This window comes from Lutra lutra, chromosome 4, assembly GCF_902655055.1.
Source record: "Lutra lutra chromosome 4, mLutLut1.2, whole genome shotgun sequence".
NCBI classification, from domain to species: domain Eukaryota; kingdom Metazoa; phylum Chordata; class Mammalia; order Carnivora; family Mustelidae; genus Lutra; species Lutra lutra.
Genome location: NC_062281.1, coordinates 29,671,010 through 29,697,547, shown reverse-complemented (window position 1 = coordinate 29,697,547; position 26,538 = coordinate 29,671,010). Strand labels below are relative to the sequence as shown.

Below are 26,538 nucleotides of genomic sequence, written 5' to 3'. Positions count from 1 at the left end.
AGTTCTAAAGGGCATGTGGTCTGGAGATATGAATAGCTGTTCTGGCTAAGCTCTGGAAGACTTTACTACTACAATTAAGGCAGAATAGAATTTATTTGGAAAGGGATCTTAGAGAAGTCTAACAAAAAACACATTGCATATGAAGAAATCAAGTTGTTGAGAAGCTAAATAAAAGGCATCAAGCACAACTCTCATATTCAAAGGTGCATAGATCTATAAACCAGGGGAAAATATTTTTAAAATATTTATTATGTTATTATTTTCAAATGCTTTTCGAAGGATTTTTGTTTAGGAAACTAACTAGATAAAAATAGTGAAACTAATTTTTATTTTATATAGTTAACAAAAAGGTACGTTCAAAGATTAATTTGTATAACTTAAATATTATGAAACACTGTTCAGTAAAATATACTATTCTCTGGCTTAATAAACATCAGAAATACGAATAGTACTATTACAGAGTGATATTCTCTTGAATATAAGAGTATACATTCTTTGTATGGAAATAGAATTTTTATTTATTTATTTTTGATTTATTTATTATTTGAGAGAGTGAGCACCAGGGGAAGGGGAGAGGGAGAGAACCCTCAACCAGACTCCCTGATGAGTGCAGAGCCGAAGCAGGGCTTTATCCCAGGACTCTGAGCTCATAACCTGAGCCAAAACCAAGAGTCGACCCTCAACTGACTGAGCCACCCAGGCGTCCCAGTAAATACAAATTTCTTTTGAAAGACCTTATTACTGTCTTCATTTTAAAACATTACCTTCACCCATTTATTCATTTAACATTGGGAAAACTTGGGTGATTTTGCCCTCAAGAACTTTTTTCCAGCTTAGTACTAAAAGTTTAGAACATATACCTTAGTATACACCTATAATCAACAGAGTTTAACCTATTTTAAAAGATTAATATTTTCAATACTAATATGCTAACTTCTCAAACACCAATAACAGAGACATCATTTATTCATTTAGTAGGTATTTATTAAACATCTTATCAGGTAAGCTAATGTACAGAAACTTTTTTAAAAGATTTTATTTATTTATTTGACAGACAGAGATCACAAGTAGGCAGAGACACAGGCAGAGAGAGAGGAGGAAGCAGGCTCCCTGCTGAGCAGAGAGCCCGATGTGAGGTTCAATCTCAGGACCCTAGAATCATGACCTGAGCTGAAGGCAGAGGCTTTAACCCACTGAGCCACCCAGGCGCCCCTAATGTATAGATTTTTTAAATTAATTAATTAAATTACTAATTAAAACAGTTCATACTATTTAGATAGTATATTTTACAAAAGACTATTATGACGAGTATAAAGGGAAATAAAAATTAAAAACCCGTCTCTTCCTAATAGAAGCCAAAACCTAACCAGGAAGACAAACCAGCCATAAATGTGTGTTGTATAAACACATACAAGCTCTATGAAGGGGAAGAGTAAAATTACCTTTGATTTTCTCTGACATGGTCTCATTCTTATTTTCTTCAAGATCTTGACCAACATGAACAAATGTGAAGGACTTGTAGGAGACAATCATCAGACCCTTCCCATCAGGCTCAATAGCAGCATAATGTGGCACTGACTTTCCACGGAGAATATCATGCTTAATAATTTCATATTTGTTAGTATCTGTAAGAAAACAAAGTATTTTAGAATAAAAAAATTACAAATAAAACACTATATTATAAAAGTATTTGTATATTAGTTTTAATTAAGTATTTTAAGTGTACTATTAAAAGGCATGCCACTAAGAGTTTTTTCAAAGGGATAAAAAGATTTATAACCTAATTTTCTGCAAATACACACCTACTTTAAAATACCAGGTCTGATGAAATCTGCTCTAGATTGTGCCTTCCAATGTGGAAAGTAGCACACTACTGGCCATAGTGGCAATTTAATAAAAATTAAGTAAAATTTAAAATTCAATTCTTCAGGCACACTAGCCACATTTCATTCAAATGCTCAACAGCCACATATATGGCTAGCTGCTATTGTTATTAAATGGCACATATGTAAAATATGTCCACTTGGCAGACATTTTCATCGGACAACAGTGCTCTAGACTTTGAAAGTAATTACCTTACCCGAAATACCAGCTTTGGATGGATCTACCTTTTCCTTTACTATAGCCTGTCTACTTTCCCAGCAGGTACATGATAGGCATCTTCTGAAAAGAGCCACACTAAGGATAAAGGAAAGTATGGTGTGGACTATTTTTCTGCCTATTCTAGCTATTGATAAATGGGTTTCCCTAAAATGAAATGTTTATGGTAGAAATGATTTTTATACACACAGATCTATATGCCAACTGTAATCAAGCATGATACTTAATTTTAAGACATAAAATTTAAGATACAAAATATAAAAAAAGAAAATTAACTGTATCATGAAAATTTCTTGTAAAATAACTGAATTTATTCTTGAAAATATGTGGGATTTTTTTACAGTACTCAAACATTACAGTTGAGTCCACACCTTTACTTATACTGTTACTCTCTTAAAGTGGGTTGTACTTGTTAACAAGTAAGCTTCACAATGAGTAGTCAAAAATCACAACTCAATATCACATGTTCTACATTGATGATACAATCTGTTCTAAAGTATCTGTCATTTTTCCCTCTAAATCTTCACCTACATTCACATTCACTTCATACATATTTAAGAACAGACCTATAAATTTATGAATGAGCTAATTAATATACTTCCTGCACAGTAGATGCAAGGCAAAGAGAGATACTACATAGTCTATAGGGTGGCTTTTCCTAGTATGTGTGCAAGAGAAAATAATAGGTGAATTTCAAGTGAACTCCATGATTAAATAAGTTGGGAAATGCCTGATTAAAATTACATTGTCTCTTTTACTCAAAATTTCTAGAACCTCTAACATGTTTAATGTATAACAGGGATATTATACACCCACATTTTCAAATTTATTTGACCACAAAACATAATTTATCAGATGTTCCACTCAACACAGTTTAAAAAAGTACTGCTATGTTCATTAAAAAGGAAAAAGGAAAAGGGAAAAGAATAACAATTATATTAATAATACTTGGGGGAGGGTGAAAGGAATGAAACATTAAGAGTAATGAGAGAAAAAGTAAGCCATGGGGAGAATTCATACTCCTATAATTACAACCTTGGGAGATAAAAAGAAAAGTGAGTCTAATTATATCTGCCCAGTAGAGGCAAGGACACAAAGCGAAGGGAATGCAGGTGGTGAAGCTTGAGCAGAGTGTCACTATACTCTGGTAAGTTACTGTGAACTGAGATACAGCTGCCACAGAACCAGAGAACAGGAGGAAAAATATGCACCATGATTTCTCTGTAAGTTGTCGAGTTACATCCCTTAATAAAAAAATTAAAGTTTCTCTTATCTAAAGTAGAGATTGGCAAAGTATGGCCAGTGGAGACAAAGCTGAGTTTATGCATATTTTCATATGGTCTGTGGGCTAACAATGAATTTTATACTTCTTTAAATGACTAAAAGTAATCAAAATAATAATATTTAAATACATGTTAAAGCTATATAAAATTCAAATGTCCATAAATAAAGTATTATTGGAATACAGCTTTTCTCATTTATTTATGTCTTATCTACAGCTACTTTTGGACTACAGTGGCATAACTGAGTAGTTGTGATATCAACTCTATGGTTACCATCTAGACCTGTACAGAAAGTTTTCTAATACCTAAAGTTTTAAGTTACTATGTTACTCCAGAGATTAACTACAACACTGAGAAAAACAAAAAATTAAACAGTTCACAGAAAAAAAATCCAGCAAGTTTACTCAACTTACTTATAAACTATTCTGTTACATATATATATGTATATACACACACAATATGCACACATGTACATGTACAGGTATGTACATATACACATGTTCATTTTAAAATAAGAAAGCCCTCTTAGAAAACAGACACTAATAGCCTTTATTGGATTATAAATTAACAGTTAACTCTTGAACAATATGAAGGTTAGGGACACCAGTCTTCTGTGTAGTCAAAAATCTGTGTATAACTTTTGACTTCCCCCCAAAATTTAACTACTGTTGATTGGAAGCTTTACTGATAACAAAAACAGTCAATTAACATGTATTTTGTATATGTATTATACACTACATTCTTATAATAAAATTAAGTTAAAGAAAGTGTTATTCAGGAAATCATGAATAAATTTGCAGTACTGTCCTTTGTTTATCAAAAAATATCCACATATACATGGACCTGCACAGCTCAAACCTCTGTTGTTCAAGGATCAGCTATAATTTAAGACTCATAAGTTAAATGAGTAAATTAATAAAAACTAAGAAAAAGGGCAGACAGTCATCATGGAAACATGCTCCCTCAGTTCTCAACTACAAAAAAATCCACTTAGTTTTCAAGTAAGAACTAATAAGCAAGGTGAAAAGCAAGGACACACCATTAAAGGAATCATAATTGATAAAGTAAAAAATAACTTCTGATGTCCAAGTTAGAAGCCTGGCACACAGATCCAAATAGACCAAGGGTTGAGACTTTTTAAACATGAAAGCATTCTAGGTAAGAAAAACGAGCAGTTTTCCTGAAGGTAGAAACAAACAGCAAAGTTCAATTAGATCTGAAAGAAATCAGTTAAGATTTAAGGAAATAAAGGTATTTGTTTCCACCTAGGTATTTATATTTATTTGATATTTCGATTACACTGTAATTTATAATTTACATTCAACAATATATGTAAATCCTTGTTTATGTAATATACACACAGAGAAGAATATATTTATGTAGTCTTGTATATATTGAAAATACACATTTAAAATTCTTCTAAGATTATGTAAGAATGTCTTTTATATAAAAAGGCATAATTGGAAGCCTTTATTTCCATAAGTGGAAGCACATTATTATTTTTTCTATAATCCATACTCAAAGAGAAAGTATTCATTCCACTAGGTGTCAGGTATTAGAATCACAGCAACACTACCCAAGAAAAAGTCAACAGCATTTACAGGAACAGCTCTGCATTTCACAATCTACTAAATGGTGCCAACCACTATGGATTCACAATGTTTTATATTTTACCTTTATTTTTTTTACTGATAGTGACCCATTCCAAAGAAACATAGAACCCACTTCCTTTCATATCCAATTCTTCTTTCTCTATTCGAAGAAGTAAGGTAGTTACTGAATGTTCTTCAGCATTCATCAGTGAGATACTGTGAATTATGATAAAAGGATTCCCAAGCTCTTCATTAAACATAATCTGCAAAAAAAAAAAAAAAAAAGATTACACATACAAAAATGTACATACTACACAAATGCAGGCAGCACAGAAGGAATGCACAGAATTCTGACAATACAACAACTAATTTGTATACTATTTATTACAAGGAATAGAAAAATGAAAAAGCCTTTAAATAAAGGTTGCAAGTTCAAATAACATTCTTTGAAGAAAGAAATTTTTAAAAATGCCTATTTGTTTAATAGAGAAAAGTAATCAGTACTCTTGGCTTAAAAAAAAGGAAAATAACAGGGCATCCAAGTAGCATAAAAAGAAGAAAGAGAACTAGAAGCAGCCTCCTAGAAAAGAATTCTACAAAAGAGGCCATGAGCTAGTCAACATTGATTCCTTTATGTCTTCTATCTTGTGTATGATTTATTTCTGCTTTGTTCCTCTAGTTTCTGAATATTGTTCATGTTTATGAACGTGTGTGCACACATGGGTATGTATGGTTTTTCTTATTGTTTTTGTTTAGTCCTTCCATTTGTTTCTTAAAAGTCCGCAAAGGTCAGAGTCAAAGGAATTGGAGACACCACTCAAACTTTATTTCTCAAAAATAAAAGAGCCCCTTCACATTTAAAAGTTGCAATTCAACAAACTTTTAAATATAATACTGAAGTGTGTCTTTTTAAAAAGCAAATCTAAGCACTATACAGAGACACAAAATCTTAACAAATTCTTTTTTCTATCATCAACACATAATCTAAAGGACTCATACTTATTTAAGAGTAAATAAAAAAGAAGAGATATTTTAAGACTGTTCGCTAAGCAAGATCTTTGAATAAATAAAAAAAATAAATGGTTGAAGAAAATATCCAAAATGACAAAAGTTAGATTTAAAACAAACAAACAAAAAAAACCAAAAAACCATTTATCTGGAATCCTATCAGCTCCTACTTCAAAGCCTTGTAAAGTGTGTTTTAATGTCAATTTCCCTATGTGTTTAGCACCTCTGCCCAAAGTAGTCAAATAGGAGACCTTTGGAATCCTTTTTTGTGGTCTTCCACAAACAGAAAATAGCAAGAACAGCAAAGAATATCTCGAATACTCAAAACTGAGATGATAGATACGTTTTAGTTGTTTGAGTTTCACTTTTGTTTGGGGGACAACAAGGAGACCAAAGGGAGGAAAAAAAAAAAAAGTAAATTTTGTCAGGTACACGTAGCTAGTTTATTGCTGTCTCCTCTTTTTTCTCTCTCAAGTGAGTGAATGGGACTGGAATGAGACCAGGGAGTAGATGTCTAAACTTTTATAAATTGTTAGGCTGAAGTTTCCCTTCTCCTGAACAAGCCTAGCAACTCAAGTGTGATAGCGCTGCCAACAGCACCCTCATCACAGTAGAGGCAACACACTGGCAAAGCAGGCAGTCTTCCTGTCTCCCTTTATTTCTCTTTCTACACTGCAGTCATCACAGCTCTTACTTGGCCCCTTTATACCCCATTGTACCCCCCCAACCATTCCTACCTTTAGCTTCCTCTCTGTTCCACCAATTTCCCCAAAGTCCTAAAGCTCTCCTAAGTTTTTTTCTTAAAGTGATCAATATTCCACAGTATCCCTCCCACCTCAGTTAATGCCCAAGTCCATTCCTGTCCCACTCCTCCTCTCCCCAACCAAAACTTATTAACTGCAAACATCTCTGAAGGTGCTTATAGCACCTTTCATTATAGCAGTGTATACTGAAGAGGGCATGAAGTAAATTTAGATTTAAAAAAAATTTAAATGATTTAAAAAATATCACTAAAGGCCTAAAATATGTACCAAGGGGATACACAGAACACAAACCAAATGATTTATAAATCCAAATGAATTTCCTTCTGGCAGAGTATGTGGTTTTATTTTTAAGCTGAAGGTGAGCTGCGTCAGTGCGTCTCTTCCTGCTCAAAACCAACAGAATCCACAGCTTGATAATTCATAAATTCTCTTTCTTCTGCCCCTCACTCTCCAAACTCCTTCCAAATGTTTCAGACAGCTATGCTATCTACATATCACACTGTCTCCATAATAAAAAAAAAGAAAAAAAAAAGAAAAAGAAAAAGAAATTACTACTGGGGGCCAAGCAGAAAAATGTCATAATGTCCAATGAATATTTAAATCTGTGACTACAAAGACCTGCAAAGGCCCCCTACAAACAGACTACTGTTGTTCTGGTTATTTATGTTTTTTGTTTAGTTTTTTGAATTATTACAATTTGGTAGTATTCCATTTAATATAACTTAGTAAGAAAGGCAAGCCATTTGGTTCTACAACCTTCTTGGTTTTTCTCAAATAATAAAAACCTGATCTTTATAGGCATTTGTTGGTCTGATAAAAATATTTCGTAAGATATAAATATATTAAGTTCATATTTCTTTACGCCGAACTAAAAGGCCACCCGCTGAGACTTGGACAATAGCAGTATCACAATACACTTAGAACTCCGGGTCATTCTTTCCCACCTTCAAAAACTGTGGCTCTAAAGAAATTAATTCCTTACTTATTATTATTAAAATTCTAGTTGGCCCCTCAGATTTAAAAATGTTACCCTGTTTTAAGAAAACTGAAAGGGGCAGCCTGGGTGGCTCAGTCATTAAGTGTCTGCCTGTCTGCCTTCAGCTCAGGTCACTGGGATTAAGCCCAGTATTGGGCTCTCTGCTCTGCAGGAAGTCTGCTTCTCCCTCTCCTGCTACCCCTGCTTGTGTTCTTTATCTTGCTGTGTCTCTCTGTCAAATAAATAAAAATCCTAAAAAAAAGCAAAAACAAGAAAAAGCTGAAATAAAAATAGCATCTCAGAGATTGGCATGTTACTATATTTTATAGTATATTCTTCTAAGTAGGGGATACTCTGGTAAACTAGTATTTGACCAATGGCAACTTACCAGATAGCTAGCATTGTGGTGCCTCAGAAGTATACTGGGCCCATAAAGATACCAGCAAATGTAACACGAGTAGAGGGGAAAAGATATTCCAGCGTAATTTCTGGCGAACTCTTCATCAAGCAGGAGGCAATGCCAATACTTTAGTATACCGCTTTACACATATATAAAGCACTCAACAGACATTTGCTGAACAAATGAATGCAGTTCTTGACAACTGCAATGACCCCAGATCAAACCAGTTTTGTAAAAGTATCTATTTATAATTGAATTAAAAATTTCCAAAACATTTTATTATAAAGAGGAAGAAGTCACATGTAAACCACTCCCAGAAAGAGTAATTTCAAAATCACTAAGGTCTAATTTATATATATTTTCAAGACTTTGCTTAAGTCCAAAAAACAAAAACAAAACCGCACCTCCCATTTTTCAGAAGCACTATTTCCACGTTCACCTGTACCAATGAGATATAATCGTCCAGTTCCATCTGACAAGGTAACCCACGTAGAAGATGTGAAATGGACAGATGCACAAAGACGATTGTCGCATGCTGTCAGATCTGTGGGAAGTCGAAACACTTCTCGTGGTTTTCCTAAAGCAGTGTCCTAAAAAGAAATGAAACATTATAAGTGAATCCTTCCTTCTCCTTGATCCCTATGCATACAGAATAAGTATCAGTGTAGTGGTTACTCTCTTATTTAAGAAAAGGTGCCTAACTCCCCTTCCTTTGAGTATGAGCTTCTAACTAATAAAATATAGCAGAAGTGAGTTTGTGACTTCTCAAACTTGGTCAGAGTTGCTGTTACATCTTCTATCTTGCTCTCTCTTGTACTGTATTGTGGTACTGTATGTGGTAGACCCACGTGGGGAGGACATAAGGGTTCCTGACAATAACCAGCACCCCGTGAGCTAACTATCTGAAGGCCCTCCTTGACCCTTCAGATCACTGCTCTCTGGGCTAACATCTTGGCAACAACCGCATGAGAAACACAGACACAGAAACCACCTTGCTAAGCCACTCTGACTTTCAACCCACAAAAACTATGAGATGACAAGTATTTATTGTTTCAAGTCACTAAGTGTTGAAGTAAGATATTACACAGCAAGAAATAACTAATACACTGTAGTAACTTGATCTTAAGTTTAGACTTAATGATCAGTATTTTTAACAAACTGGAAACACTACATCATGTTCTAAATGCCTCCAAAGACATCCGCCTGTGGTATGAAAACACTACACTTACAGACTATTAACAGTTTAGGTTACTGTTAGCACATTTTTATTGTATCTGTATCCTTAAAATTTAAAACTGTAAGATGGATTGCATCATTAAAATGTCTTATAAGAAAATATATAAAAAGGTCTACATTTCAGGAAATTAACATCTTATACATCAGATATACTCAATTCAATAATTTATTGTTATTGCTAAAGTTTCTGTTTTCAGTTAACAGAGTTTCCTACAGGCCAAAAGTAATTCTTGACTCATGTATTTCATTCTCTGTTCCTAGAATTACTTGGATAAAAGCATATATTAACAAAATTTAAGTAAACAAAATGTCCTTACCAGCCACAAGTTTTTTAGTGACCCATGTCTCTTTCTAAAGCATCTAGTTTAGTTTTCTTTGAAATGGCACCCTTCCTTTTGTATTCATATTTTACTGATTAACATAATACTGATTAAATAATGAAAATATAATGACAAGCACAGCTGGCATAAAGTTTTTAGAATGACTATATCTGAGTATTAGTGATGTAAAACTCAACTAGCAGAAATAGCACTGTTATCAGTATAGTACTGAGTAGCCCATTAGCAGTAAACTATGAAGCTTACTGTGGTCTCTAGTCAGTATATTATATGAAGGGAAGAGAGAATATCAGTTACTCCAGTCACTCAATTAAATGGAGGTCAATTAAGAGATATTTTATTGTAGGCTGATGTCTTTGTAGGTGTTCAGAACATGATGAGGTATTTCCAATTAGTGAGAAATAAATGGGAGTGGTCAACAAGTGCTATTGGGATACTAGAGATGGGGAAAAAATTGTTCTTTCCCTCACAGCACACACAAAACTTCCACATTCCAGATAGATTAATAATCTAAATGTTTTAAAGAAAAAGTAAGATAACTTGGTTAGAAGATTAATCACATTTTAATTTCAAGGTGGAGAAAGTCTTCCTGTGAAAAATAAAAGACATGTATGAGACAGGGAGAAAAATATTTGCCACAAAAATAACATAGGACCAGTATTTACAGCATATAAAAAACCTTAGCAACTCAACAAGAAATACATGACTATCCAAAAAATGTTTAAACGGGTAAAGACATATATAGGAAAACTATGGTTAAAAAAAATTAACCAGAAAAACAGGAAGGAGTCAAGATGGCGGAGAAGTAGCAGGCTGAGACTACTTCAGGTAACAGGAGATCAGCTAGATAGCTTATCTAAAGATTACAAACACCTACAAATCCAACGGGAGATCGAAGAGAAGAAGAACAGCAACTCTAGAAACAGAAAATCAACCACTTTCTTCAAGGTAGGACTGGTGGAGAAGTGAATCCAAAGCGACGGGAAGATAGACCACGGGGGGAGGGGCCGGCTCCCAGCGAGCGGCGGAGCAACGGAGCACAAAATCGGGACTTTTAAAAGTCTGTTCCGCTGAGGGACATCGCTCCAGAGGCTTAACCGGGGTGAAGCCCACGCGGGGTCAGCGTGGCCTCAGGTCCCGCAGGGTTACAGAAGGATCGGGGGTGTCTGAGTGTCGCAGAGCTCACAGGTATTAGAACGGGGAAGCCGGCTACAGAGACAGAGCCAAGGTGTGACTCTCAGCTCGGGGTTACCTTGAACAGGTCGCAGGCTCGGTCAGCTCGGAGCGCGGCCGGAGGCCAGGGTGGCGGGAGTCACTGGGCGCTGTTCTCTGGGGGCGCACTGAGGAGTGGGGCCCCAGGCTCTCGGCCCCTCCGGGCTGGAGACCGGGAGGCCGCCTTCTTCATTCCCGCCCTCCGGAACTCTACGGAAAGCGCTCAGGGAACAAACGCTCCCGAAAGCAAACTCAAGGGGATTACTCAGCCCGGCCCCGGGTAAGGGCGGTGCAACTCCGCCTGGGGCAAAGACGCTTGAGAATCACTACAACAGGCCCCTCCCCCAGAAGATCAGCAAGAAACCCAGCCAGGGCCAAGTTCACCTACCAAGGAGTGTAGTTTCAATACCAAGGAGAGCGGCGGAATTCCAGAGGAGGAGAAAGCAAAGCACGGAACTCATGGCTTTCTCCCCATGATTCTTTAGCCTTGCAGTTAAATTAATTTTTTTTTCTTTTCTTTTTCAATTTTTTTTTCTTCTTCTGCTAAATTTTTTTAACTTTTACTGTTTTCTTTTTTAACATTTTTAACTAGTTTATCTAATATATATATATATATTTTTTTTTTCCTTTTTATACTTTTTCTTTATTGGTTTTCTATTTTAATTTTTTTTTCTTTCTTTCTGAACCGCTTTTTATGCCCTTTCTCCCCCCCCACGATTTGGGATCTCTTCTGATTTGGCTAAAGCATATTTTCCTGGGGTTGTTGCCACCCTTTTAGTATTTTACTTGCTCCTTCATAAACTCTTATCTGGACAAAATGACAAGGCAGAAAAATTCACCACAAAAAAAAGAACAAGAGGCAGTACCAAAGGCCAAAGGCTAGGGACCTAATCAATACAGACATTGGTAATATGTCAGATCCAGAGTTCAGAATGACGATTCTCAAGGTTCTAGCCAGGCTCAAAAAGGCATGGAAGATATTAGAGAAACCCTCTCGGGAGATATAAAAGCCCTTTCTGGAGAAATAAAAGAACTAAAATCTAACCAAGTTGAAATCAAAAAAGCTATTAATGCGGTGCAAACAAAAATGGAGGCTCTTGACGGCTAGGATAAATGAGGCAGAAGAAAGAATTAGCGATATAGAAGACCAAATGACAGAGAATAAAGAAGCTGAGCAAAAGAGGAACAAACAGCTACTGGACCACGAGGGGAGAATTCGAGAGATAAGTGACACCATAAGACGAAACAACATTAGAATAATTGGGATTCCAGAAGAAGAGGAAACAGAGAGGGGAGCAGAAGGTATATTGGAGAGAATTATTGGAGAGAATTTCCCCAATATGGCAAAGGGAACAAGCATCAAAATCCAGGAGGTTCAGAGAACCCCCCTCAAGATCAGTAAGAATAGGTCCACACCCCGTCACCTAATAGTAAAATTGACAAGTCTTAGTGACAAAGAGAAGATCCTGAAAGCAGCCAGGGAAAAGAAGTCTGTAACATACAATGGTAAAAATATTAGATTGGCAGCAGACTTATCCACAGAGACCTGGCAGGCCAGAAAGAGCTGGCATGATATATTCAGAGTACTAAATGAGAAAAACATGCAGCCAAGAATACTATATCCAGCTAGGCTATCACTGAAAATAGAAGAAGAGATTAAAAGCTTCCAGGACAAACAAAAACTGAAAGAATTTGCAAATACCAAACCAGCTCTACAGGAAATATTGAAAGGGGTCCTCTAAGCAAAGAGAGACCCTAAAAGAAGTAGATCAGAAAGAAACAGGGACAATATACAATAACAGTCACCTTACAGGCAATACAATGGCACTAAATTCATATCTCTCAATACTTACCCTGAATGTTAATGGGCTAAATGCCCCAATCAAAAGACAAAGGGTATCAGAATGGATAAAAAAACAAAACCCATCTATATGTTGTCTACAAGAAACTCATCTTAAACCTGAAGACACCTCCAGATTTAAAGTGAGGGGGTGGAAAAGAATTTACCATGCTAATGGGACATCAGAAGAAAGCAGGAGTGGCAATCCTTATATCAGATCAATTAGATTTTAAGCCAAAGACTACAATAAGAGATGAGGAAGGACACTATATCATACTCAAAGGAACTATCCAACAAGAAGATCTAACAATTTTAAATATCTATGCCCCTAACGTGGGAGCAGCCAAGTATATAAACCAATTAATAACAAAATCAAAGAAACATATCGACAATAATACAATAATAGTAGGGGACTTTAACACTCCCCTCACCGAAAAGGACAGATCATCCAAGCAAAAGATCAACAAGGAAATCAAGGCCTTAAATGACACACTGGACCAGATGGACATCACAGATATATTCAGAACTTTTCATCCCAAAGCAACAGAATACACATTCTTCTCTAGTGCACATGGAACATTCTCCAGAATAGATCACATTCTTGGTCCTAAATCAGGTCTCAACTGTTATCAAAAGATTGGAATCATTCCCTGCATATTTTCAGACCACAATGCTCTGAAGCTAGAACTCAATCACAAGAGGAAATTTGGAAAGAACCCAAATACATGGAGACTAAACAGCATCCTTCTAAAGAATGAATGGGTCAACCAGGAAATTAAAGAAGAATTGAAAAAATTCATGGAAAGAAATGATAATGAAAACACAACGGTTCAAAATCTGTGGGACACAACAAAGGCAGTCCTGAGAGGAAAATATATAGCGGTACAAGCCTTTCTCAAGTAACAAGAAAGATCTCAGGTACACAACCTAACCCTACACCTAAAGGAGCTGGAGAAAGAACAAGAAAGAAACCCTAAACCCAGCAGGAGAAGAGAAATCATAAAGATCAGAGCAGAAATCAATGACATAGAAACCAAAAAAACAATAGAACAAATCAACGAAACTAGGAGCTGGTTCTTTGAAAGAATTAATAAGATTGATAAACCCCTGGCCAGACTTATCAAAAAGAAAAGAGAAAGGACCCAAATAAATAAAATCATGAATGAAAGAGGAGAGATCACAACGAACACCAAAGAAATACAGACAATTATAAGAACATACTATGAGCAACTCTACGCCAACAAATTTGACAATCTGGAAGAAATGGATGCATTCCTAGAGACATATAAACTACCACAACTGAACCAGGAAGAATTAGAAAGCCTGAACAGACCCATAACCAGTAAGGAGATTGAAACAGTCATCAAAAATCTCCAAACAAACAAAAGCCCAGGGCCAGATGGCTTCCCGGGGGAATTCTACCAAGCATTTAAAGAAGAACTAATTCCTATTCTCCTGAAACTGTTCCAAAAAATAAAAATGGAAGGAAAACTTCCAAACTCATTTTATGAGGCCAGCATCACCTTGATCCCAAAACCAGACAAGGATCCCATCAAAAAAGAGAACTACAGACCAATATCTTTGATGAACACAGATGCAAAAATTCTCGCCAAAATACTAGCCAATAGGATTCAACAGTACATTAAAAGGATTATTCACCACGACCAAGTGGGATTTATTCCAGGGCTGCAAGGCTGGTTCAACATCCGCAAATCAATCAATGTGATACAACACATTAATAAAAGAAAGAACAAGAACCATATGATACTCTCCATAGATGCTGAAAAAGCATTTGACAAAGTACAGCATCCCTTCCTGATCAAAACTCTTCAAAGTGTAGGGATAGACGGCACATACCTCAATATTATCAAAGCCATCTATGAAAAACCCACCGCAAATATCATTCTCAATGGAGAAAAACTGAAAGCTTTTCCGCTAAGGTCAGGAACACGGCAGGGATGTCCGTTATCACCACTGCTATTCAACATAATACTAGAAGTCCTAGCCTCAGCAATCAGACAACAAAAGGAAATTAAAGGCATCCAAATCGGCAAAGAAGAAGTCAAACTATCACTCTTCGCAGATGATATGATACTCTATGTGGAAAACCCAAAAGTCTCCACTCCAAAACTGCTAGAACTTGTACAGGAATTCAGTAAAGTGTCAGGATATAAAATCAATGCACAGAAATCAGTTGCATTTCTCTACACCAACAACAAGACAGAAGAAAGAGAAATTAAGGAGTCCATCCCATTTACAATTGCACCCAAAACTATAAGATACCTAGGAATAAACCTAACCAAAGAGACTAAGAATCTATACACAGAAAACTATAAAGTACTCATGAAAGAAATTGAGGAAGACACAAAGAAATGGAAAAATGTTCCATGCTCCTGGATTGGGAGCATAAATATTATGAAAATGTCTATGCTACCTAAAGCAATCTACACATTTAATGCAATTCCTATCAAAGTACCATCCATTTTTTTCAAAGAAATGGAACAAATAATCCTAAAATTTATATGGAACCAGAAAAGACCTCGAATAGCCAAAGCAATATTGAAAAAGAAAGCCAAAGTTGGTGGCATCACAATTCCGGACTTCAAGCTCTATTACAAAGCTGTCATCATCAAGACAGCATGGTACTGGCACAAAAACAGACACATAGATCAATGGAACAGAATAGAGAGCCCAGAAATAGACCCTCAACTCTATGGTCAACTCATCTTCGACAAAGCAGGAAAGAATGTCCAATGGAAAAAAGACAGCCTCTTCAATAAATGGTGTTGGGAAAATTGGACAGCCACATGCAGAAAAATGAAATTGGATCATTTCCTTACACCACACACGAAAATAGATTCAAAATGGATGAAGGATCTCAATGTGAGAAAGGAATCCATCAAAATCCTTGAGGAGAACACAGGCAACAACCTCTTCGACGTCAGCCGCAGCAACATCTTCCTAGGAACATCGCCAAAAGCAAGGGAAGCAAGGGCAAAAATGAACTATTGGGATTTTATCAAGATCAAAAGCTTTTGCACAGCAAAGGAAACAGTGAACAAAACCAAAAGACAACTGACAGAATGGTAGCAGTTATTTGCAAATGACATATCAGATAAAGGGCTAGTGTCCAAAATCTATAAAGAACTTAGCAAACTCAACACCCAAAGAACAAATAATCCAATCAAGAAATGGGCAGAGGACATGAACAGACATTTCTGCAAAGAAGACATCCAGATGGCCAACAGACACATGAAAAAGTGCTCCATATCACTCGGCATCAGGGAAATACAAATCAAAACCACCATGAGATATCACCTCACACCAGTCAGAATGGCTAAAATTAACAAGTCAGGAAATGACAGATGCTGGCGAGGATGCGGAAAAAGGGGAACCCTCCTACACCGTTGGTGGGAATGCAAGCTGGTGCAACCACTCTGGAAAACAGCATGGAGGTTCCTCAAAATGTTGAAAATAGAACTACCCTATGACCCAGCAATTGCACTGCTGGGTATTTACCCTAAAGATACAAACGTAGTGATCCGAAGGGGCACGTGCACCCGAATGTTTATAGCAGCAATGTCTACAATAGCCAAACTGTGGAAAGAACCTAGATGTCCATCAACAGACGAATGGATAAAGAAGATGTGGTATATATACACAATGGAATACTATGCAGCCATCAAAAGAAATGAAATCTTGCCATTTGCGACGACGTGGATGGAACTAGAGGGTATCATGCTTAGCAAAATAAGTCAATCGGAGAAAGACAACTATCATATGATCTCCCTGATATGAGGGAGAAGAGATGCAACATGGGGGGTTAAGGGGGTAGGAGAAGAGTAAATGAAACAAGATGGAATTGGGAGGGAGACAAACCATAAGTGACTCTTAATCTCACAAAACAAACTGAGGGTTGATGGGGGGACGGGGGTTGGGAGGGGGGTGGGATTATGGACACTGGGGAGGGTATGTGCTATGGTGAGTGCTGTGAAGTGTGTAAACCTGGTGATTCACAGACCTGTACCCCTGGGGATAAAAATATATTATATGTTTATAAAAAATAAAATTAATTAAAAAAAAATTAACCAGAAAAAAAAAATCACCTAATACAAACCCAATCCTATAATAAGTCCTTTCTAACATCCTCTTACTAAACACTTGGTTCCCCATGGTGTAGACTCTCCTCTATTGTAAAATTAATAAATCCAACTTGTTCAACTATACATGGGTACCCAGCATCTTTGTCTGGAGAGCAATGGTGAAGGATGATTAATTGTTAAATATCCGTCCTTTGGAATACCAAGTAACTGTTAAATATATGGAAGTGGATTTATAACACTGACATAAGAAGAGCTTCAAAATAATAACTGAAAAAAAAAGATCCAAAATACATACAGTATGAATCCATATATACTAAACAACAAACTGTTGTGATATGACAGCAGAGTAACGTATACACAGACACATGCTGGTATGTTAACAGTGTTTACCACCAGAATGGAAAAAAGATAGTAGTGTAAATGGCAGTAGAGAAAACTGAAAGTAAGGGGAAGCTTTCCATTTTTTGCTTCAAATATATTGCTTTTTTTTTCTTTACACTGAGCAATTTATGTGTAATATAAATAGTTTAAAAGATATTAATAGGATAAAATAAATGGGACTTCTTCCTCAAAACAGTTGTTCCAAAAAGTTTCCAGTGGTCTCCCCCCACTACATGCCCTTCATCGATTCTAATCTAGGAACCACTTGGTACGACCAATGCAGGGCTTAATAAACTTGTTAAATCACTATGGTTCATTTCAAATACAATTATGAATGTGTTTTTAAGCTACTTTCTTTTAAATACAAGGTCACACATAACTGAGATGGCTGGAAGTCTAATTATTAGATAAACGATTTTGATATCCAATAGAATGGTTAAGATACTCAAGTATATACATGTAAGACTAAAAATTAAATTAAAATACAAAAGAAAACAGTGTCTCTCTTAAGTTAAATGATAGTTTACGTGAAAGCGACCTGAATGTTCCTAATTTTTGAAATCTAATTCTCAAAGGGTACATTTAATTTTAAATGGACTGTATGCAATAAAATACTTTCTTCTGTATATCTTAGAATATTAAATTATTTCTGAATAACCTCTACTGACCATTTTACAAAGTGTCCTCATAATAATGCTTTATGATTTTGGCATCTACGTCTTTGTCCCACCCAATCATTTTCTTCTTCCAGACAAAATAAGAGGTTAATGTAACTGTTCAAAGCTGCTGAAAATAATTCTGCAGAACATTTCACAGCTGAATTGCAAAAGAATTAAAACTGCAGTGATGAATGGAACATTTACTGAATAACTACAATGTACAAGCACCGTAGAAATAAGTGCTTTGATTTTTTACCATCTCATTTAACAATTACAAAATCCTATGAAGTTGAAATCATTATGCACACTTTGAGAGATAAAGAGCTCTGTTCAAAAAACTTAAATCATTTGTCTAGAACTCCATTGTTAAGAAAATGGCAGGGCTAAGATTCAAATCCTGACTGATCCCACTCCAGAAGTTGATGGTCTCTTCTGTATTCCACATTTTCTTGAGAAGAAACCACTGCCCAAGTTTTTCTAAACAAATGATACCTCAGATCTCATTGCAATTTCTAGAATACTCCCTGCAAAAATAGTAAGAACAATAGCACTGTGAATGTACCTACCATATTCAATTTTTCTTCAGGCAAACATACTACATAAAATTTTTAATTAAATTCCTGGGTCAACAAAATGTAGTACAAAAATTATAATGTCAATATATTTTATGTAAGTGACACGGCAAATAATATATGAACTATATTTATGAAAACTACCTCTAAATGGGAGTTGAGGGACTTTTGCCACATCTGTAAGAAGACAAGGTTTGAACTGACAAGGTATTTTTCTAATACATTAATGTTTATAGAAAGCACTACCCAAGTTCAAACGAAAATGGTCAAGAAAAATTAGGTAAGGATGCCATTTATTAGTGTTATTACATACTGACATGTAAAATTTTGCTCTTTTAAAAGGAAGTGATCTTTTTCTGGAGAAAGACTTTCATCACTAAAAACTATTAAGTTTTTTTGAAAGAAAAGAAAACTTCCTTTTTCCTTTCTCTTTTTTTTGCTAAAGCTTTAAGAAATGATGTTTTATTAAGTGGAATTTGAGTAATGTGTCTATATAATATAAAACTTTCAATAATTCATTAAATACATAACAGTTCAAATAACTTACTCCTCCTTTATTTTTTTCTTTAACCAGGTAAATAACTGGCTCCATATTAATAAATGCAACTACAGAAAATAAGGTCAGATTCAGGTCTAGAGATGCTAGTTTGGAGATATTGGCAGGCAACTCAGCTAGACTAACAAGCAGTTACAGTGTGTTACTCACTCCAAAACACAGCCTCACAAACGTGGGCTTCACACAGAATCCAGTAACTCTCCTTTCATTTTGAAGTGCAACTTGAGGCACCATGAGATGACACACTTCTTTAAGAGAAACAAACTAGTTTTTCAGATAAATGGAAAAATGTTATAACAGAATTCCTTAAATATTAAGAAACAAAACATATTACTTTAAAAGAAGCCCTAATACCCCAATAAAATGAATTAAAATTAAATTTTAAAAACTTTTTTTTTTGCTTTCCTAAGGCATTTTCCGCTTCCTAAAAAGCACTTCCTCTCAACTGACATTTCTTTAAGAATTATAAACTGACAAACTGACTTCATAGAATGCCTCTATAAACCTGTGTGTTGAACTGCTGCCATCTGCTGGCTCCTGACAGAAATCTCAAGGTCTGACAATGTGTGGATTTCGTTTCTTGGCCCTACCGCCTTCTCTTTGCCCACAATAGTATTTAATATGCTTTTAACAGGGTGGGAGTATTTGTAAATGAGCCACAGCAAAAGAACCTCTCTGAGATAAGTGCATGTGTGCCTTTGACTCAGGGGGAAAAATCAGACAATAAAATGGCAATATTAGAACAACTTTTCTGCTTTAAAACAAAAGCCAATGTGTAACCAGTGGCCAACACACTCTCTACCTGCCCCCAACACAGAAGTTCAAATAGCAGGTCAGTTTCCTATGTTGCTAATCAGAAAAACAGAAATAAGTATGGTATTCTTCTGCACTGCAGGGGCAGAGTTTCTCAAAACTTGGTCACTGGACCACAAGCAAAATCATATGCAGTCTTTGATAAAATGCAGATTCCCAGACCACGACCAACCCTGACATACTGAATCCAAATCTTTAAGAACCATAATCTGAAATTAGTTTTTATCAATTACTCCAAGTGATTCTGATGTGCAATACAGTTTGAAAATCAAAGGCAAAAACTGAATTAAGCAAAACAAATAAAATAAATAAATAAATAAATAAATAAAATAGGGGTGCCTGGGTGGCTCAGTGGGTTAAAGCCTCTGCCTTCAGCTCAGGTCATCATCTCAGGGTCCTAATATCGAGCCCTACATCGGGCTCTCTGCTCAGCAGTGAGCTTGCTTCCTCCTCTTTCCCTCTCTGCCTGCCTCTCTGCCTACTTGTGTTCTCTGTCAAATAAATAAATAAAATCTTTCAAAATAAATAAATAAATAAATAAAATAAAATAACCCCAGACATGGTTCTTTAAAAACAAAATAGTAATAAAAATACCCTTCTAAAGTTTGATTAAGGAAAAGGAGAAAATATAGAGAAAAGAGAAAGAGAGAGGAGATAATCTTAAGAGCATAAAACATGCAAATATACAGGAACAAATTTGAAAAGAATAAGAAGAAATGAATAATTTTCCCTAGCAAAAATGTATAAAATTACCGAAGAAACTGTTTAACTAAACCAATTACCAAAGAATTAGCTGGATAAGTAATTAGAAGACTTATCATTGAAAACAACAAAAGAATATATAATAAAATGGGTTCAAACAGGATCTTTATTTAACATATAAGGAAAGGGTCATTCTAGTCCTAAACTGTTCCAATTCCAGAAAGGTCTCCAATTCCTTTAAGGAAGTGAGTAAAACAATGAAAATCTGACAGATATCACCAAAAACAAAATGAACAGTATTAATTTATAAAAATAAACACAAATATATTACACATATATAAAATATGTGTTAATTAACTTCATGTTATCAGTAAGTTATTCTGGTCAACAGTAAGCTATTAAGTTTTGGGAATCAATGGGGTGCCTGGGTGGCTCAGTGGGTTAAGCCGCTGCCTTCGGCTCAGGTCATGATCCCAGGTCCTGGGTTCGAGCCCCACATCGGGCTTTCTGCTCAGCGGGGAGCCTGCTTCCTCCTCTCTCTCTGCCTGCCTCTCTGCCTACTTGTGATTTCTCTCTGTCAAATAAATAAATAAAATCTCTAAAAAAAAAAAAAAAAAAAAAAAAATTATAAAGTTTTGGGAATCAAAAGTTGTACTTTTCTACTGCAAATTTTTGATTGTGCAATGAGGGGGGAGGGGTTAGTGCTCAGATTCCCAGTATTGTTCAATGGTCAACTGTCATTCATATTCTGCTGTGAATTAATAAATTAGAAGAAACTTTATTTTGTATGCTGTAGCATTCCCAGTGCCTACGACAATGTGTAACATATAGTAAATATTCACTAAATATTTTGAAGGTCAAGTGAATAGTATAAATTAGACTATGACTTTGGCTCTATAAGTCAGTATTAGAGAATTTCCAGATTTTAGATTTGTCTTCCCAAACAAAATATACCAGAATCTAAAAACTGGACATGTATAGTCATATAAAGATAATATACTGCACATGTATGCATATAGGGCATTCGGCTTGTATGTACACACTATCCAAACAGGCAGTGCATATAGAGTGTATGTGTATATTATGTCTTTAATGAGCCCATAGGTAAATAGACTAAACTAAATAAGAAACTATAATTCGTTATTCTAAGATGTCCCTAGAAGTCAGAGAATAGGTCAGAAATAGGGATCAAAAACACTAGTCTTTGCCCTTATTCCATATCAAATAACTTATCTTAATAAAATTATATTTGATTTCCTGTGAAAACTTTCTAATAGAAAACTGTATTGACCAGTCCACATTGCTTATAGTATTTCAAATGTTGTCATTAAACTTTCCTTCCACATTTCCAATCAATCTTGTGATTTAAATTGGTTATAGTATTCCAAATCATGATTACTAACAAGTGAACTGATAAAACCAAGCTGCTGGCCCAAAACTGTGAGCCTCCCCACACACGGGCCAAGCACAGTTAGTACTAAAATGAATCAAGAATCAATCTTTCTTTTTAACATTTCTCGTGGCTTAACACAGAATAACATGACTGTTCCTCCCTCCCTTTAAGACCTGGCCTATGCCCACCTTGCCTTCCTTCTCTCCAACCATAGCCTGCATACTGTTTAGGTCCTTCCATACATACTTTGTGTTTTAGCAAATCAAGCTAGAGTACCTGTGGTGCACACACATGCCTGTGGAAGTTTGCTGAATGTGCCTCTTAAGTCCAGTGCAGAGATAGCTGCGTCAATCTGCACAGCAAACTAACTGATCTTTCAAAATTCTGTTAAGGTGACATCTCTTCTGAAACTTCTCTGAACACTTCATCTTTCAACATTTATCATTTCCTCCCCCATACTATGTTTTATATCTTATCCCTCCTTCCAATGTTACATGTTATCAATTTATTTGTCTATGTGACCACAAAGCACCTAAAGCACATAACAGCATTTAATAAACATCTGAAGAAAAGTAAATACTTATTCACTAAAATTATCTATCTCACCAAACCAAAGACTCACACCTGAGCCTGAAGATGAAATAATGAGAGAAAAATCCTATCAAGAAAGAAAAGCCCGGCTAGCTCAGTTGGTTAAGCGACCGGATCTTGATTTCTGCCGAGGTCATGATCTCAGGGTCCTGGGCAATCAGGCCCCATTTAGGGCTCTCTGCTCAGCAGGAGTCTGCTTGAGGATTCCTTCTCCCTCTGACCCTCTTCATATGCACATGCTTGCTATCAAATAAATAAATAAATCTAAAATAAGAGAGAGAATGCGAAAAAGAATGCAAAGCCAACTCCAAAGGATAAGAACAAGCTTTAAACAGCTGTTATTATTTCAATAAACATACTGATACTGACCACTCCTTCTATGGGATGGCAGGATTATAGAAATATAAGAAAAACCCAGGGCCTAGACCAAGGGTTGGCAAACTATACTCAATGACCTAAATCTGGACAATGTCATTTTTAAAAATGAAGTTTTATTGGAATGCAGTCACACTCACTCATTTACATAGTGTCTAATGCTGTTTTCTTTTCTTTTCTTTTCTTTTTTTTTGAAGATGTTATTTATTTATTTGAGAGAGAGAGGGAGAGAGCATGAGAGGGGAGAAGGTCAGAGGGAGAAACAGACCCCTATGGAGCCGGGAGCCCGATATGGGACTTGATCCTGCAACTCCGGGATCATGACCTGACCTGAAGGCAGTCACTTAACCAAGTGAGCCACCCAGGTGCCCTCTAATGCTGTTTTCATACCACAAGAGCAAAACCGACCAGTCGTGACATAAGACTGTCTAGACTACAAACCCAAAAATATTAATAATCTGGCCCTGTGCAGGAAAGGTCTGCCAACCCTTGGCCTAGAAGGAATTCAAAGTACACACAAATGTGAGGGCCAATGGTTTGGATATTCCCAGAGGCACAGAGGGAGGATGTCAGGGAAAGCTTACTAGATGAGATGGGACTTAAGTCTAACTGCCATATGACCCAGTCGTTCCTCTTTCGTGTATTTATCCAAAGAAAATAAAAACACTAACTTGAAAAGATTTATGTATCCCTATGTTCACTGAAGTATTATTTACAATAGCCAAAATATTAAAACAAACAAAAAACACCTATGTCCATCAGTATATGAATGGATAAAGAAAATGCATTTTATAAAATTTTATTTAGCCATAAAAAGGAATGAAATCCTGCAACTGCAACAACATGGATGCACCTTGAGGGCTTCAGGCTAAGTGAAATAAGTCAGAGAAAGACAAATACCATATGATCTCATTTATATGTAGAATCTTAAAAAAAAATCAGACTGATGCTTCTGAAGATGCAATGTAGAACTGTGCTAGAAGAAGCCAGGAATACTCAGGAAGCTATTATTATTCTGACCATTTAAAGCAAATACACTAACAATTTATTGTGGAATTTACAACATGAAGTAAAATATAGGACAAAAACAGCTTGAAGGGTAAAAGAGAAGTAAAAGGAAATATATTATTGTAAAGTTTTTACAGTAAAATATTAATTAGAGGAAGACTATGATAAGTTAAGGATGAATACTATAAAATCTATATTATCCATTAAAATAATAATACAGAAGGGTTTAGATAAAAGCCAAAAGAGAAAATTAAATGGAATTTTAAGAAAATTTGCTTAATCCAAAAACAAGAAGGAACAGAGATAAAGAAAAAAAGGACAGATGGGACAAACTGAAAAGACAGCAAAATAGTAACATAAACCCAATGATATCAGTAATTACATTAAACATAAATGTACCAAGCCCTTCAATTAAAGGACAGATTGTCATGCTAGATACAAAACTAGACCCAACTACATGCTCTTTACAAGAGACATACTTTAATAATAACAACACTGTCATGTCAGGATGGCTGAGCAGTCTAAGGCATCAGGCTCAAAACAACAATACTGATAAATTGAAAGAAAAAGGGTAGAAAAAGATGTATATTACTAACAACAACAACAAAAAAAAAGCCAGCACGACTGCATTAATACCAGGAGATTTCAAGACAAAAATCATTCCCAGAGTCTAGAGATGGAGGGGCATTTCATAATGCTAAAAGGATAAATCCATAGCAGACAAAATGTCTGTACCCCAATTAACACAATTAAAAATACAAAAAGCAAGAACTAAAGGAAAAATAGACAAATCCATTGTCATAGTCAGGGCTAACACTTCATCTTAGAAAAAACAGACATGAACAGTTATATCAATATTGATTTATAAAACCCATCAGAGTAGTTGCTCATTGGTGGGAGTGGAGTGGAATACTTAAGTGTAACAGGAACAAAGGCAACAATTAAAACTGAATTAAACAGAATAGAGTTTTATATAAATTAATAAGAATCATTCTATATATCAAAAATATGTATACCTCAATTCTCTCAATGAAAATTAAGAATCAGATTTATTGGAAAATCCCATTATAGATATTTTTCTTACCAGCATTACTGTTAAATTCATAACTCTTCCAAGGTTATCAATGTAGTAGACGCTGTCCTGATACCATGAATCACAGTGTAGGTAATTATACATTCCAAAAGCATGCATGTGTTCCAGTGTATATTGATCATCTCGAAGTTTTACTTCTGCCACAGCTGAAATATGAGAAAAATAAACATCACAGATTTTGTCTCAAGATTATTTCTTTCTGCAGGATGCTTACAAGGTGAGGAAATTACAGAATGCTAATCGCAAAGGCCTTTGGGACAAATTCACTATATTATTCATTCTAAAACAATTTCTAGGCACTCTGCATAGAGGATAAACAGTAAGTAAAACTGAACCATCCCTGACAGTAGCTATAAGAGAGTGGGACTTTTCAAGCCATTACCTTTTCTTTTAGGCACCTCTTCCTTGCAATTATGAATTAAAAAGCAGAGAATTCTAAAATTTAAGATCTCCTGTCTTTTGGGCAAATATTACATCTATTTTAGAGAGAATTTTTACAGTTTTTAAAATGCTTTTACCTCAAAACAACATGGGACCGGGGAAAAGATAAAAACCTAAGAGACTCTTAATCTCTGGAAACAAACTGAGGGCTGCTGGGGGCTGGGGGAAGGGATAGGGTGACTGGGCTATGGACCCTGGGAAGGGTATGTGCTATGGTAAGTGCTGTGAATTGTGTAAGACTGATGAGTCACAGACCTGTACCCCTGAAGCAAATAATATTATGTGTTAATTTAAAAAAATGCTTTTACCTCTATTATATCTCTTTCCTTTCTTAATACACATTAAGAAATAAAGAGAATTTTTTATTATTTCATTATACAATTATGGAAACAAAGGTAAGCACAAATGGTGATTTCTCCAATGTTTTCTCACATCTTTCCTAAGGGTACACAACAAAATAGTCTAAAAACAAGGTTTCCTAGTTAAAGAACACGGTTTTCCACTAGGGCATTAGTGATTTCCATAATTTTATTTTTCCTTTTTTCCACTTATATTGTGATGTAGCTGGCATATAACATTGTATAAGTTTAAGGTTGTAGAACATAATGACTTGATATATGAACATGTTGTGAAATGATTACCACAGTAAGTTACTGAACACATCCATCACCTCACATATTTTTTGTGATGAGAACTTTTAAGATCTACTTTCTTAGCTACTTCCATAATTTTTTTTTAAAGTATTTATTTATTTGGCAGAGAGAGAGCAAGAGAACCCATGAGTGCACGCAGAAGTAGGGAGAACAGCAGGCAGAGCTAGAAGCTGGCTCCCTGCTGAGCAGTGAGCACAACTAGGGCTTGATCCCAAGACCCTGGGATCATGACCTGAGCTGAAGGCAGACGCTTAACTGACTGAGACACTCAGGCACACCTACTTCCTTAATTTTAATCTATTAAATGTGCTCTCTGCTTCCTCTCTTTCTTCCCTCATCCACAGAAAGGAACCCTTATAGCTCAGGCTGCCCATGACTTAGAATTAATTTCTGCTGATGGGAAATATTTAAGGAAACTATGCTGGGCCAATACCTTACCTTAATACAAA

General features: G+C 35.7%; 1 protein-coding gene across 1 annotated transcript in view; it reads right to left on the bottom strand.

Moving 5' to 3' along the window:
* Positions 1-26,538, bottom strand: part of NUDCD1 (NudC domain containing 1) — a 90,375-nt gene that overhangs the window by 51,596 nt on the left and 12,241 nt on the right. The window contains exons 2-5 of the mRNA XM_047725933.1: positions 24,987-25,141; positions 8,528-8,713; positions 5,058-5,238; positions 1,443-1,625 (exon numbers count right to left, since the gene is read on the bottom strand). Of these exons, the coding sequence (XP_047581889.1) occupies positions 1,443-1,625; positions 5,058-5,238; positions 8,528-8,713; positions 24,987-25,141 (705 nt within the window). The remainder of the gene's footprint in view (positions 1-1,442; positions 1,626-5,057; positions 5,239-8,527; positions 8,714-24,986; positions 25,142-26,538) is intronic.